Source organism: Ambystoma mexicanum, chromosome 8 (genome assembly GCF_040938575.1).
Source record: "Ambystoma mexicanum isolate Mex_15411 chromosome 8, UKY_AmexF1_1, whole genome shotgun sequence".
NCBI lineage: Eukaryota > Metazoa > Chordata > Amphibia > Caudata > Ambystomatidae > Ambystoma > Ambystoma mexicanum.
In genome coordinates, this window is record NC_090929.1 from 1,722,049,435 (window position 1) to 1,722,064,818 (window position 15,384).

The window sequence follows — 15,384 nt, forward strand, 5'->3', positions numbered from 1 at the left end:
ACCTAGTTACTATCTTGAAATACTTAGTCCACTTAACCGACACACATAGGATTACTTTTAAACCCTTTTTCAAAGGCCACTGCTTAGTTGGTAGATGCTCGCTGTACAATTGTAACAGAGTTTGACACTAATGACTGCTCTAATGTATTATAAGACAAAGATGTACAGTAATTGTATTTAGTTAGCAAAACCCTAACTCTATGCAAAAGTCAGTTTGTAGAGGGCTCAAAGTCTTACGAAGCAGCAGACCAGCAAATGTTACTGAGGATACGTTCCGTCTCCAGTTAAAGATGCTAAAAGCGTTATCACAATGTTGGAGACCCTGTTAAAGACCTCGCAAAGGGGAAACAAGCCGACGGCTTGGGTCAGAGGTAAGAGTGGACACTCTGCACACCTCATCGTGCAATCCAACGCTCTGGAGTGCCTTCTTGGTTGAAGAAATGTTCATAGCTGGATTCTCCTCGATGTGTCAGCGCTGGACCCGACCCCTGGATTCCTCAGTCTGGTGACCAGCGGACCGTTTGACGGGAAATCTCAGCAGCTCTCTCTCTCTCTCTCTCTCTCTCTCTCTCTCTCTCTCTCTCTCTCTCTCTCTCTCTCTCTGAGAGAGAGAGAGAGAGAGAGAGAGAGAGAGAGAGAGAGAGAGAGAGAGAGAGAGAGAGAGAGAGAGAGAGAGAGAGAACCCTTGGCATGGATTTCTTTAGCTTCTTGGGTCAGTCTGCGGTTTTGCCGACTTTTTCTCAGCACCAACAAAGGACAGTATATGCCTGGTCAATCCTCTTCGATTCCTGGAGTCCAGCACTTTGGTGAGGGGACTTGGATGAGTCAGACTGTGTCTCGGAAAGTTCACCTGGAGCTCAGCAAAGACTTGGACGGATTCAGCCTTTCAAAGACGATGCATTGCAATTGGGTCCGAGGTCTCCTGGTCTTCACGCTCTGCAGCTCTGGAGAGGCACAGCACCTCTGGAGATGGCTCAGATTGTCGTTCGCCTCAGGGCTGGTTAGTCCCATCAGCCAAAAGGAAGGAGTCGTCCTCTTAAGAGCTCCTCTGTCGCATAGAAAACAGGGTAAGGACCTCAGTGATCGCTTCATAGTGTTGCAAAGGGTCTGCAGGTGTCTCTGGTTGTTGTCTTCTTTGGTTACTTGAAGTTCCAATGGTGGCCTTGCCTTCCACCTCAGGAACCTCACCTTTTATTCAGTTTCAGCACACACTCCTCTGCAATCTCTCTCAACGGTTTACAGAAAGGGGCGTGTGGCTGTCCAATGCCGACAGCCAGCCTCCCCAGTGAGCACCGGTTCCATTCAGGCACTCAGACAAAGGGCAGTGGAGTGAAGAACTCCTCCCCCACTTCCTGCCTGCCAAGACACATTGGAGCCTTGGTGGGGACACTCAAGGGTTCCTGCCAAAGGCAAAACACACACACACAGACTTCCCCCTCCCAGAATGGTAGAAGAAGGGCTAACCAAGAACAAACATGCTAGAAAAGGCGAAAAAAGAAAGGAGCCACCAAGTTACTACCTAGGTGACCCTATTGTGCACAACCGAGACTGTGATAACAGTCTGCGGTAAAAAATAACTAAATAGTTTGTAGAACACGTACACTGCCACCAGCCATAACTAGAAGGTTGTCTATGTGACTAACACTTCACAGGAGCAGAGAAAAGTAGGGATACTAGGTATCCCCTTAGCACTCCACATAAGGTGGCGTGGGCTAATATATAATGCTTTTGGAGTGATATAAAGTATCCCTCTATCCTTAGAATTGTAGTCATTCGAGGATAAAGAAAGAATCTCAAAGAAGAACCCAAAGGGTTCCCAGCAAAACTGCCCTTAAGGAGCTGTGTGCTGCAAAAGTAAAACACAGATACCTTTAAGAGGAATGGAGGAAAGTAGACTCCATAGGACAGGTTAAACACAGAACAGTATTCCAAAAGACAGAGCCCATAAGAATGCATGAGTGGAAAAAGGCTCCAGTTATTCAGGATAGGAAGAAACCGGTCCATCAATCCAGAAAAAAAGGGCTGGGGGTCTCTCTAGGAGAGGGGATGAAGCATTAAAATGATCTCCCCATCAGGAAGTAATATCGAGTTCCAGGTGGAGCCACCTTCAGGCTGGCGATAGTGTCCCAAGTGGCATGTTTTTTATCTTTGCCCTTTTATGGTGCTTTCACACTGGGAGCAGGATTTTAAGTAGATCCTTTTTCTCAGTCCACCACCACATTGCTGAGTCCCAAGGTAACACTCTCCCGCCTTCAGTCCTGCAGTCCTCTGGAGACTGCAGCTGGGTAAGATCGAATCCATGCACTTGGTTATAGTGTCAGCAAGTAGTTAATGATTGGTGAGCGCTTTCTTACAGGCCTCAGTGCCATCGATGTGATGAGCATGTGTTGTGACTCCACGTCCATGGTTGCTAGTAATGTACCACTTGCCCTGCGCGTCTTGTGTAATCCAGCCATACAGCAATGCTCGCTCTATGGGCCCCATGAATGGCACCAGCAGGCGCCTTCATACTCGCAACCTGCGATAGCATGCAGAAAGGTGTGTGCTGTTTCTCAATAAGTGGCACTTCTAAGAAAACACTAAGAGACTTGATTACCTGTTTCAATCGCTCTTGTGCAGGTCTATCCTCTTTGTAGAGAAATACAATTAAAGATTTGAATTAAATGTGGCTTTTATATTGCACTTTATTCTGGAATCCAGCCTCCAAGCATGGTATCCAACCTATGCTGATCAGTGTTTGCTTCCAAGACCGGCACGTTGCCCCTGACCTATCCGTATGGCCCATAAGGGACATGCGCCAATCTCCACCCATGAGTGCAACACGGAGGCTGCAATGTCTGGGGTACGCAGATCCATCAAATTTTGGTCGAAGCTACCGCTCTCTGTGATGGCTAGAGCAGCAATATCCAAAATGATAATACTGTCTAGATTCCTCTACTACTTCACTAACATAACATACTACGTTCCCCCTTCCTTCTTCAGGAAGTTGGAATCCTTAATCAGAGACTTTTTTTGGGGACGGGCCAGACACAAACTCAACTGAACATCCTCACACTTCCCTACGCCGAGGGTGGCATCCGGCTACCTGATTTCCAGAGATATTAACAGGCGGCACAATTGACTCATGTCGCAAAGTGGCTATCCGATGAACCCACAGCCGAGACAAACCTTCTCCGTCAACTAACCTCACCCATGCACCCTAAAGAACTAATATGGAACACACGAGTTGGGCCCCCTGACCCACCCATGATAGTACTGTTGGGGCGACAGGTCTGGAACAAGGTCAGATCTATGCTTGGACTACAACACTCATACACACCTGAAATTCCCATGCTAGCAGACGTATGCAAAACCCCCGGCGACTTACCAACGATGAGGAGATGGGAGAACTTTGGCCTCTACACATGGGGAGATATGTTTGACGAGGGGCTGTTCAGAGACTTCGACTCACTGCAAGAGAAGGACGGACTTGCCCCGGGCCAATTCTTATGGTATCAAAGGGTGAAACACGTTGCCAAAGAGAAATGGGATATATGGCCTGAGGAGCCGGAAACGCACTCCCTTGTGCAGGAGATGTATGGTCTTAGCGACGGCTGGAAACCAACGTCGAGGTTATACACCCAAATAAATGACAGGCCCAACCCAAGAAGTGCACGTCTGAAAGAGAGGTGGGAGACCGGCTTGGGGACCGAAATCACAGAGGGCGAATGGTCGAGAGCTCTATCATACCCGAAGGAGGTGTCCCGGAATGCTAGGTTCAGGCTGATTCAGCTTAATGTCCTCTACAGGACCTACATGACCCCACACAGAATAACCACATTCAACGACAGTCACCCCGACATGTCCATGGTGCCCATCCGACCATGCCGATATGATCCACATGTTTTGGGCCTGCCCCAAATCACAGAAACTCTGGTTCGCAGCTGAACAGACCTGCAGGAAAGCCGGACTGGAGATAATATGAATGGACACCTAAGGAGTGCCTATTGGGCACTCACCCGAGACTGAGCAAAATCAGGCATTTAGTGAAGCTCATGGACATAGCATGTGTATTGCAAAGAGAACGATCGCCATGGCCTGGAAATCGCCAGCAGGCCCCAGGTATGAACCCTGGATTAAGGAGATGGAGAGGTGGACCGCAGCTGAAACTAGAGCCTGGGAGGAGGGGAACAGCCGTGGTGGAGAATATGCGAGCACCACACTGGAGTCCTGGAAGACCCTCCTGAGGGACATGATCTTTTCAACAAGCTACAAACCCCCCTGAATCTACCCCTCAAACACCAAACGGTAGTTTAACCCATAAACTGAAACGTCAAACCCACACACACTCCTACATCACGTTCCATGAAGAGCCAACAGAGTGCAGCGGCGTCGGGGCTGGGGTCCGAATAAGAAACATGGAGCACTACAAGTCAGAGGACAAAAGGACAGTCAGAGTTATTACTGTTGTTTGTTTACTGTTTAATGTTACCTATGCTTTATATGGCATACGAGATATGTATTAGACGATGTGATCCACACAATGGTTTTGTGTATATTCATAAATGCCAATCAAAACATTTAAAAATAAAAAATGGCCCATAAGGGACAAAAGAGAAGATTGGTTCTAATGATGCACCTGATCTCTCGGAAAACAAGGTCGATCTATTGAACCGTCATATTATGGGACTGTGATGCTTGGGCAGCAAAGGTGCGGGCCGCCCCACTCCGGAGTAACCTGACCACCAACGGGAGCGGTGGGGGAATCACACCACGCAAGTCGCCTGAGAGTGCCATGTGCCTTTGCCACACCAAACCCCGGAACCCAGAAGAGTGATGCCATGCTGACTGAGACGCCAACGGTGTGGCGACCACCTTCAACATAGAACATGCACAGCGCCTGGACCTCCTCTTGCGTCAAACCTGACCACAGCCACCCCATCAAAAACCTGACCCACCAAAGCACCCATTTACCTGGGAAACTGGCCAGAGGGACAGACACGCAGAACGAGCAACCATGGAAGAGTGGGTTGGGGGGGTACATGACTGGAGGCTCAGACTGGACCTGAGAGGGCGGTGTCTGGGGCTGTTTACCAATTTGAAAGGAGAGTGGGTCAAAGACAGGAGGGAAAACCAAGGAAGGAGCCGGTATGGAAAGAAGGCAACCAATGGGCGAGAGAGGGTGGGCCTATCAAAGAAAGATCACCACAAGTGGGGTGCATGGTTTTCTGATAGTTTGTTTGTAGAACTGTTTGGCACATGCAATGACGATGAAGGATACACCTGGCCTTACTGACGAGAGCAGAAGGAAAGAGTAGTGCTCTCAGGGTCTGAAGCGAAGACCAAACCCAAGGAGAACTGCAGATAGCAAAATAACTAAAAGACAACGTTGTAATTGTCAGGTAAGCGCAGGCTACCTGTAGCCACATTGGATCAAAGGGCATATAAGAAGCCCGTCACTGCATCCTGTGAAGTGTTGCTCCCAGGACACTCTCACAGTGACATAGATTTTAATAAATGACTCCCTATATATGCCTCAGTTCCTGATCCTATGATCCATCCCATTCAGGTTTTAGATCTTCTGCCAGAGTTTTATTGGGACTGAAAGCTGTTGGGGGATATGTAAAGACTGGTAGGGGGTGTCTGTACTTCCGCTCTCTATATGGTAGAGGAGAGGCACAGAGGACCCCAGCCAAGATTCTCTATTATTGGTACATGGTCGAGCAATCAAGGCCTAGCTTTTCAGGAGGTGATGCAGACTGGTTCTTAAGTACAGTGTAGTCCCCGAACCCCCACAAAGGAATGTCCACACACTGTATTACTGAAAACAGTCTTTATATAATTAATATTCAAAGGTATGTACACGATCACAATAATGCACTTTGTACTCGGAAGTCAATAATGATAAATATATACAATTCTAAAGTGGTACCACCAATGTTATCGAATCTCATTTAAGTGCATCAACTGTACGGTTAAAATGTCACACAGATCAATAACGAGGAAACCAGCAATAGAGATAGGAAGGAATGCAAAATGGTTGAAACAGTAGGCAGAATACTGACCCCTACCACTAGGCACAGTTGTGTGGAGATCCCCCCGCCCCACCTGGGCAACCTGTAAATAAAGATATATAGCACAAGCCCAGTCCATATGATGTCCAATAGTCTTACTTCCTCCTATTAAGGTTTCCCCCCCCCCCAATGTACCTGGTGGAGTAGAGTTCTCCGACGATGCGTCGACCGATCCTTCTTGAGTGACTCCCTTTAAGGCAGGAGCCACGGATCGTCGAGAGGTGTCGAGGAACTCAGCGTTCGGTGTCGGGGAATCGACGGCCCTTCTTGAGTGTCCTCCCTTTAAGGCAGGAGTCACGGGTCGTCGAACGTCCGACGGTGAACAGGTTGAACTACGGCAGTGAAGTGGCAGCTTCGTTCCTAGCGGTGCTCGTCGACGACAGAGCGTTGGCGTCCTGCAAGGAAGAGGCGTGCGGGGCACCTCGGTGACGATAGTTCTGGACCGCAAAGAGATGATGAAGAACGGTGGCCCAGCAAGGGCGTCGAGTCGTCGGCATCTCTGTGGTCTTTAGGTGGTGGGAAACCCACCAGCGGATGCTCCTCGGCGCGTCGACGGTCGGGCCTTCTCCAGCGGGAGACAAGCGGTTGACGATGCAGACGAGAGCATCCGATGATCAATTGAAGTTCTTAGGCAAACGGGAGCACGGCGGCTCCGGTCGGCGACGGCAGTTGTCGACAGTGGCGGAGAACAGTCTGGGCGCTTCTCCTTGGAGTTCCGCAGCAGTCCCCATATCGGGTCGGCAGCCTGTCGAAGGTCTGTCTACCAGGGAGCGTTGGCAAAGATCAGCTATGCACGATGGTCCCTCGTAGCTCGGGAAGAGGGCGCCTTACCAGGTCCTCTCTGGGTCAGTCCTTGGTGGCACAGCAGCTTTCAGATTGTGAAGGAGAGCAACAGCACTTCTTCTCGCCCAGCGGGGCTTCAAGGTCAAGCTTCAGTTACTCCATTTACTCGTCGTAGTGGACTTCAGCTTCTGAACACGATTCCTAGCAGTGGGAGGTCCCCAGATATACTGTTGGATCTCCCATTCATTCCGCTGGGTCACACTCAAGCATCCAATCACACCTAATGGCATTCATGCAGGCAGGCAGCCAATCAGGCACACAAGGTATTCCGGCCATTCACTTCCCTCCAGACACTCACAACAAGTTATGTGTATTGGCACAAGTACCGAGCCATTCAACACTCGAAGCTGCATTCATACAGGTTTCGGGTAAGGCTGTCTCAGTCATTGTGTCAACCACCAGATACTAGACAACCACAACACAGAATGCATATTCGTCACACACTCTATTCACCCAGGTCCCACCCACAGGAGGTACCCACAACATACATCACCGGGAAGGCTCCAGCTAGTCTGGCCGGGCCTTCACAACAACACCATATATGGCATTTCCACCCTTGAGCCAGTCAAGTGGAAGGGACAGAGTCAGGGCTTCCCAGGACTTTGGGAAAACAAGGTAATGGGTAATAGAAAGCAAGAGGCCACAGGGGCCATCTTGTTTTCCATCAGGAATCAACTGATCCCAATGGCAGGGCCGGGGTATCCCAAAATGGAGGATACTCCGCGCACCTGTCAATTTCAGCATGGAGCTGCCACCAGCCCATACCCTGCTCTGTGGGCCACCCACAGGTGCCCAAAAACATACACTAGGGGCACAGGTTTGTACCCCCACCCATGGGTGTCATAAGGGTATCCCACGGGCCTGTTCACCAAACCAAAAGAGAGAGAGCTGCACCGCCAGGAGTCCCACATGAACTCCTGCGCGGAAAACACGACAGAACACACGATAAAAAGCAGTAAAGGACAAGGATACGGAGGCCCTGTCCCTCCGATGCATTTCCAGCATCACAGGATATGCCTCTTGAAAAATAAAGAAGCATGACATTTGGGTGACACACTTGATCACGATTCATTTGCACATCACTAGGTGGCTTTGTTCTGATGTTGATGTATGAGCAAGAATTGTGTACGGTTATTTAGTCAGTCAGGATGAACAAGTAAAACAGGGATAAAATGTAAGTTTCTATGGATCATAGCAATTCAAGTGAAATCAGTTTTGATGCAGATATTCTGTGACATAAATGTTTATTTTTGTTATTTATCACCCCAAATTGTTCCAAGGCAGCAGTAGGCTGGTTCTGTATCTACCTCTGTTGCTTCCCTATTCCACTTGGTACTCTGAGAGCCATATACCAGCGTCTGGACGCACAACAGCATCTCGGTCAAGCCTACCCTAGCCTGTAATCCTCCCGTCGTTGATGGGAGTACCACTTAGTTGGGTAATAACACCTGGTATTTTAGTGCTTACAGACTCTTATTAGACTCTTATTATTGGGGGTATTAACATTTTCAGAATGATTATTATTCAGATGCTCACACTTTGGGAATTTCTATTTTTCCAGGCAAACTCTGGCTACACAAACCTCACAGGAATTGACTACTCTGCAGCTGCCATCGAACTTTCCAAGAGCATCATGGAGCGGGAAGAGCGGTGCAGGAGTATCAAATTGCAGGTGTGTGTTGTGTAAGGTTGCAGAGGTATGAGTCTGACACAGTGGTGGCATGCTTGTTGGCAAAAAACTTTTATTATAAACAATGAGGGTTCTCCCTACCTCAACAAAAATACTAAGGACTCTGCTCTGTCAAGTTGTCCGTAATGTAAAATGTCCACCATCCTGCGCACAAACCTATTTCGACCCGTAGACTAAACTAACTAAGGGAAAAACTTCTTAATCCAGGGGAAGCCTTCTCTCTCTCTTTGGACACGGCCCTTTAAAGTTCAGTTCACAACGTGAAAACCAAATTACTGCTACAGTTCCTAAGTGTCCAAAAAGTGGGGGATTGTAAACTGTAATGCCAATTCTGGAAAACTATCCTGCCAGACTTGACTGTAGGATTCCGAGCTCAAGCAAATGCCTCTTTCTTAACTGGGCCCTCGACCCCTTGTTTTGTTCTCTTGTACTTTTCCACATTGGTCCCAGACCCATCTGGGTTGTCTCTGGTTCTACCCGACTGATTCCGTCATTCCAACGTGGATCCCAGACCCCTTTTTGACTTTCCCATGTTCTCCCCGACTTGCTTTGGGCCTCAGCCCTTTTGAAGTGTCTCTTCCTTGTGTGCGGGTCCCTGGCCCCTGTGGCTTTCTTTTGTGGGCCTTGCCCACTTTCATATGGATCACAGACCCTGGCGTCTTGCACTGTCCCACAGAACAGACCTGGTATACTCTCCTGCCAGGTACTGTTCCCCCATATGATGTGTTACACAGTTCGTTTCAACTTTTCTTTCCCCTTGTAATTTTCTCGGGTCTATGAATCGACATAGTTTCTGTAAGTCCCCTCTGCCCCAGACCCCCTTACATTAGCCCTCCGGGACACTTGGTTCACTCTCCCACCAAGTGTTCACTGATGAGGCGCATTGTTTTGTCCTTCTAATCCTCTTGGGGTCCTTGACACATGTGTCTTTAGTTTCATCTTGCTTTGGGTCACTGACCATCATTGGGTACCCCTTGTTCGGTTTCCAGACCCAGGAAGCACCCGTACCATGATTACAGGCTCCGGGTGATTGGCGTCCTGCTTGAGTTTCTCTGAGTCTCTGGTCAACCTTCTGCTCCTCTTGTTCCTGCTTGTGCTGTCTTCCGCGACCCTGCTTTGCCTTCAGCGTGTTGGGCTGTACAGCTGCCTTCTGCTTCTACTTCTCGGGCAGCACAGCTTGGCTCCAGGTGGCATCCCAAGTGTTTCTTGCACTTGGGTTCTCTCTCGCTTCCCGGTGTCTGCTGGCTCATGGCAGTACTTCTGCAGACGGCGGGCTCGTTCCACCGTCTTCCCGGTCTACAGCTTCTTCCTGTGGTTCTACCTTTACCGCGTGCAAGCTTTGCTCTCTGTTCCTCCGGGGCAGGCCTGACACCTTATTTATTTAGTCCTCATTTGTATTCCGTATGGCCAATAGGCAGACCCCAACAACTAGACTGCTTCGTCCGGTTCACATCAATAGTCCTCATTGCTCTACCGTGCCTCTTCATCACAGTACTGAACTGCTGATCTCTATAGAAATCACTACCACTCTTCTTAGTCTCAGTGTTTTCTTGAGAGTTAACTTCATCCGCTCTACAAAGGTGAATGTAAAGGTGGGGAACTACAGGGTACGGAGTGGCAAGGGAATGTGGAGACAGATAGGAAGGTGGAGAATCTATTCATGGGAAGGAGCTTCCCCAATGGAAACAGTGACAATACCCTGTGATTCGTCACATCCCCATACCCTCATGCAGCTGGCTTCTCCATCTGGTAAAGGAAATCGGGACAGGAAATCATCATTACCCTGTTCCTTGCCTTTGCGATGTTCCACGCTAAAACAAAAGGGGTGCAGATCGAGAAACCAGTGCATGATGCTGGAGCTTGTGTCTTTTCCTTAACAAGGCCACGTGAGGGGTGAGTGGTCTGTGATCAAAGTAAACTTTTTCCAGTGAGGTAATACTTTAAATATCCCACTGCCCACTTTATTGCCAGTGCCCCAAGTTCTATAGTTGCATAGTTTTGTTTTATTTATTTTTATTTATTTATTTATTTATTTATTTATTTATATAATTTGTTGAATGCCCAAACCCAGGGTTATCACAGTGTTTATTACAGCATATTATTCAGTTACAACAATCATGTGGCCATATACAGGTGGCATCAATCATGTTTGTCAAAAAGCAAGGTTTTGACCTGTTTCTTTAATGTAGATTAAGATTGTTAGTTTCTAATGGATGCAGGCAGAGTGTTCCAAAGAGTATGGGCTGCAACAGAGAAGCTGGCGCCTCCCGCCCTTTTGCTCTTGTACCTTGAAATGTACAGCGAGATGATGGCAACCGATCTTACAGAATGTTGTGTTTGTAGGGTGATTCTGTCATTGAGGTCTGCAACTGCATCATTGTAAATGCACTTGTGACTTGTGAGCCAGAGTCAGGATCTGAAATGGAATCCTCACTTTTATGGGCAGCCTGCACTTCTTGTCTGGTCGGGAGATGTGGTTGCTGCGGTTTGTAGGGCTTTGTTCTGTAGTAGTTGTAGTTTAGATAATTTGTACCCTAGGAAATAATGTCCTACTAACTTGCATGACCGGATGTTCTGTTCTGTCATGTCTGTGGGAGTACTGCTCCTAGGCCCACTCGTGACGTATCGGTAACTTTGGAGGACAACCTCTTTATTCAAGTTGGGGACCTTAAGGATTAGTTTGCTGCAGATTATGTTGTTCATGGTATCGAAACAGCTTTGTTCTTCCTTACCCCACTTTCTGTGGCTCAGCGTTTCTTAGCTTATCAGTTAAACAGGCCATAATAGACAAAGTTGGGAATAAAGCATCGGTAGTAACCTAAAAAGTCCCAAGAAAGCCCTCAGATCTGACTTCGTTTTGGGAATAGGGGTTTACTTGACAGCCCTAACTTTTTCTACCTGGGATTGGACCAAGCTGTTGCCTACAAAGAAGCCTAGATACTTCACAGCAGATTGTGCTAAATGAGACTTCTTTAGGTTGGCGGGTACTCCGGCCTGTTGTAGGGCTTTTGTTATTTGATACAGGTGTGTCATATGCTCTTCCCACGTTTTATTGTGGATGATATCTTCTAAATAGGCTCCACAGAAGCCAGAATAAGGTCTTAGTATGTGCTCCATTAGCCTTTGGAAAGTTGCAGGAGCTCCATGAAGGCCAAATGGAAGTACCTTGCATTTGAATAATTCCACAGGTGTGGAGAATGCTGTTTTTTACTTGTCTTCAGGTTTCTGAGGGGCCTGCCAATAGCCTTTGGTGAGACCAGTTGTGGAAATCTAAACGGCTGTGCCCAGTCGATCAGGTCATCTATCCTCAGCATGAGGTAGTTATCGAACAGGGACACAGCGTTTAGTTTGCGAAAATCAATGCAGAATCTCCACGATTGATAGGGCTTGGCTACCAATACTATTGGCGAGGACCAGGACTCTGAGAGGGCTCAATAGTCTGTCGCAATCTGAATGATCTCCTTCACGTCGGCCATCAGTTTGCTCATGAAATTAGTCCCTTGATCTGTGTGGATTTGTTAGGTAAGATTTTCATATTTGTGATAAATCTTCCTGACCTGCGTCAACGGCAGAACTTTTTGCTTTGACTGGGTAACTATTTTTCTTGTCCCTTGGTGAGTGGGAATACCCCCCCCCTCACCTAGTCGTTTACTCTTTTTATGGGTGACCTTTTTATGTCTCTCCATAGTGTATGGTTGGAGTTCTAGTTTCCTATAACTTTTGGGCTTGGGCTGGGTGGCCCCTTTCAGCTTCCCTATTAATTTCTTTTTAATGTACTTGGGTGAACTACTGTTCCCAAGGGGTAAAAGGGTATTTTCATCCCCTTTACATTGTATACAGTGAGCCTGCACACCCCACCTTTTGCGCAGTGCTGGGGGATACAATGTATCTATCTCCTTGCTTACTTACCTGTAGCATTTTTGTTACAATTGCATATTTACTTGAATGTCTGGTGGCAGTGGTTTTACCTTAATGATGTTTAGTCTTTATTACTCACAGGCTGTTCATTCAGCCTCGGTAATGCACAAAAGGACAACCATTCTGCTAGAATGGTGGGTTCCTTCATTTTCACCTTTTTACGTATCCTTGTTGTTTCTGTGGCCTTCCTCTGCCACTTTAGGTGGGAACGACCTCCGTGGAAGTTTTGTCTTCGGTGGGAATCCTGTGGATTCCCCGCCCAGGCTCCAGAGTGTCTGAGAAGGCAAGAAGTGAGGGAGGAGTCCAAAACTCCACAGCCCTTTGTCTTCCTCCTTGCCTGAAAGGAGCCAACTCCGAGTGGAGGGGCTGTCTATCCTGATTGGACAGCCAGACCGCCCCCCTTTCTCTAAAATGAAGGGGGAGATTGCAGAAGTTGTACTGTATTTGTTAGTTTGTTTTTATTACTTGTATTGCGCACCAGACCCTGGGGTAACCAGGCGCTTTTTATAAGACAACTTAAAGCTTAGTTACAAGAGCACATGCGAATAGAGAAACAAGAAATATACAAAAATGTACAACCGAAATATACAACAGGCAAAAATGAAGATACACGTATTTACAAACCTAATCGGAAACTACTAGGAATTAAATAGTTCCTGATAAATTCTCTGAACCTGGAAGCTGCTGACTAGTCAACCACTGGAGCTCAAACCAAAGAGGAAGATGAGAGAACTCCTGCAATAGACTAGGGAAGGACTGGATAAGAAAAGGCTTCTGTCTTAAAGTATAACTAGTGTAAATGTACTTACTTGGTGAAAGAATTAGTGTGGTAAGTGTATCTCTTTCAAAGAAGAAGTTACAAAGTGTCCTTAAGTTCTACTTACCTTTTCAGTTGCACTCAAACGGTTGCACTTTGCACTTTGAGTTGCACTGTGCTTTGCCTTTTGAATTTACATTAGTTTCGGAGGAGTCCATCCAGGCTTTATTGAAAAGCCTGAAGCCGACAAATGATAACATTTTCCACTACCAGTCAGTGTCGCAAGACGTCTGGCACCTGAGATCTCATTGATGACTTTAGTTAGTAAATAAATCTTTGTTACTCGGGTCAGTACCCCAAGAGATGAAAAAGGCTATTGTTACGCCCCTCTTGAAAAAATCTGATTTAGATCCTAAAAACCTCCAGCACTACCGGCCGGTGGCCGGTTTCCCATGGCCCAGCAAGGTATTCGAGAATATTTTCACAGTTCAGTTACAGCAATATGCTGAAAGAGAGTCCTTATTAGACCCTCTTCAATCAGGATTCCTGCCAAAAGCTTGGCACAGAGACTGCTCTTCTGTCAGTTTTGGGATGAACTCTTGCAGGTGGCAGATCAAGGTGAAATATCCCTGTTGGTCGTGTTGGACCTTTGATACGGTGGATCACCGTATCTTACTTGATTACCTCAGAAAGAGCAGAAATCTATCCGAAAAAGCCATTAAATGGTTGGATTAATTTTTAACAGAACAGCAGCAACACATGAGACTGTGAGGGTTATCTTGGACCCTCTACCCCAGAATTACAGAGTCCCTCTGGGATAATCACTGTCTCCCTTACTTTTTCATCTTTATCGTCGTCCATTGATGGACATCCTAAGGAAGCATGAGGTAAACATCCTTTCTGGACAGAATAGGCATGATCTTGAATATTACTTTTCCTAGGTTGGTTGAACATGTGATCCTATAACTAGGTGGTGGGAGGTGTTCAATTGCAAGAGAGTTTGACGAAGGCTTTGACTGCTGTAAAGTGATTCTGAAAGAAATGGAGAAAAAAAAACCTGTTACAGAAGTTTGGATAGTGGAAATGTTGATGTTGTCTAAGTATAAGAAAGTGCTGTTTAAATAAAGATTGTGAAAATCGATACCTCTTGTTATGGGGCACCTTTAATGACTTATATGACTGAGTTATTTTTTGTTGTATTGTGTTGTTTGTGTATTAGTCCATAAGTTATCTGTTTGGCGTTTAGATTGTACTGATAGTTACTACATTTGTATTTATTATTTATTTATTTTGGTACTTTGTGTTACGCAATGTTATTGGACAATGTATATTTCAACATTTTAAGGACTTTGGAGTTTGAATATTGTTGATACTCGTATGTGTTGGACATTTGTACAAAATATATAAATAAAAGTTTTTTTTAAAAAAAAAACAAGAGTGGTAATAACTGAGCGACCCCTCACAATTGTCCCATTAGTAACGGAGACTATAAGAGTGAGAATATCATCTACGGGGGACCTTTGTGATGAATCCGATGGAGTCTTCACAGATTTATCGGCAGTGACCACCTCCCATGTGGCCAGGGTACGGCAACCGCTTCCTGACCCTGTGGACGGTTATATGAGGGAGGATCACATGGAGGAGACAACCTCTGGGGAGCTGTCATGGCTTCATCGGGTGAGACCTGGTATCCCCCCATCTTCCCTTGAAGAGAACTTTCCCATACAGCATAACCTCATGGCCTATGGTAACACCTCTACTCGTCCTCCTATGAAGAATATGGAAAACCTTGTCCCAAGTCCTATTGGCCAACCTTACAATGGTAGTCTGCCTTATAAAACCTGTGGAAACACCTTCTTCAGTTCCACCTATCAATCATCCAGAACTGACTTGGCATTGAAAACCATTACGAATGTTTATTCAAGTTGACACAAGGCCTAGTAAATTTGTTTTTGTCCCCCCTCTGTCCACCCTTCCTTGTCTTGTCGCAACTAGAAACCTTTGTTTACAGGTGCTTTATAAATGACTTATCATATATGTTCTTCATGACAAATGCCAAGAGTGTACTTCCTTTCCCAGAATACCCCAAATACTGGGATGAGGAAGAAGGATCGAACACTGCA

The 15,384-nt window shown here is 46.7% G+C and overlaps 1 protein-coding gene across 2 annotated transcripts in view; it reads left to right on the forward strand.

The window, feature by feature from the left end:
• EEF1AKMT2 (EEF1A lysine methyltransferase 2) overlaps positions 1-15,384 on the forward strand; it is a 197,332-nt gene that overhangs the window by 106,214 nt on the left and 75,734 nt on the right. Inside the window, exon 4 of one of the 2 annotated variants that reach the window (XM_069612042.1) lies at positions 8,458-8,568. The exons of the other annotated variant lie outside the window; for it this stretch is intronic. Coding sequence (XP_069468143.1) covers positions 8,458-8,568 — 111 coding nt within the window. The remainder of the gene's footprint in view (positions 1-8,457; positions 8,569-15,384) is intronic. 2 annotated transcript variants of the gene reach the window in all.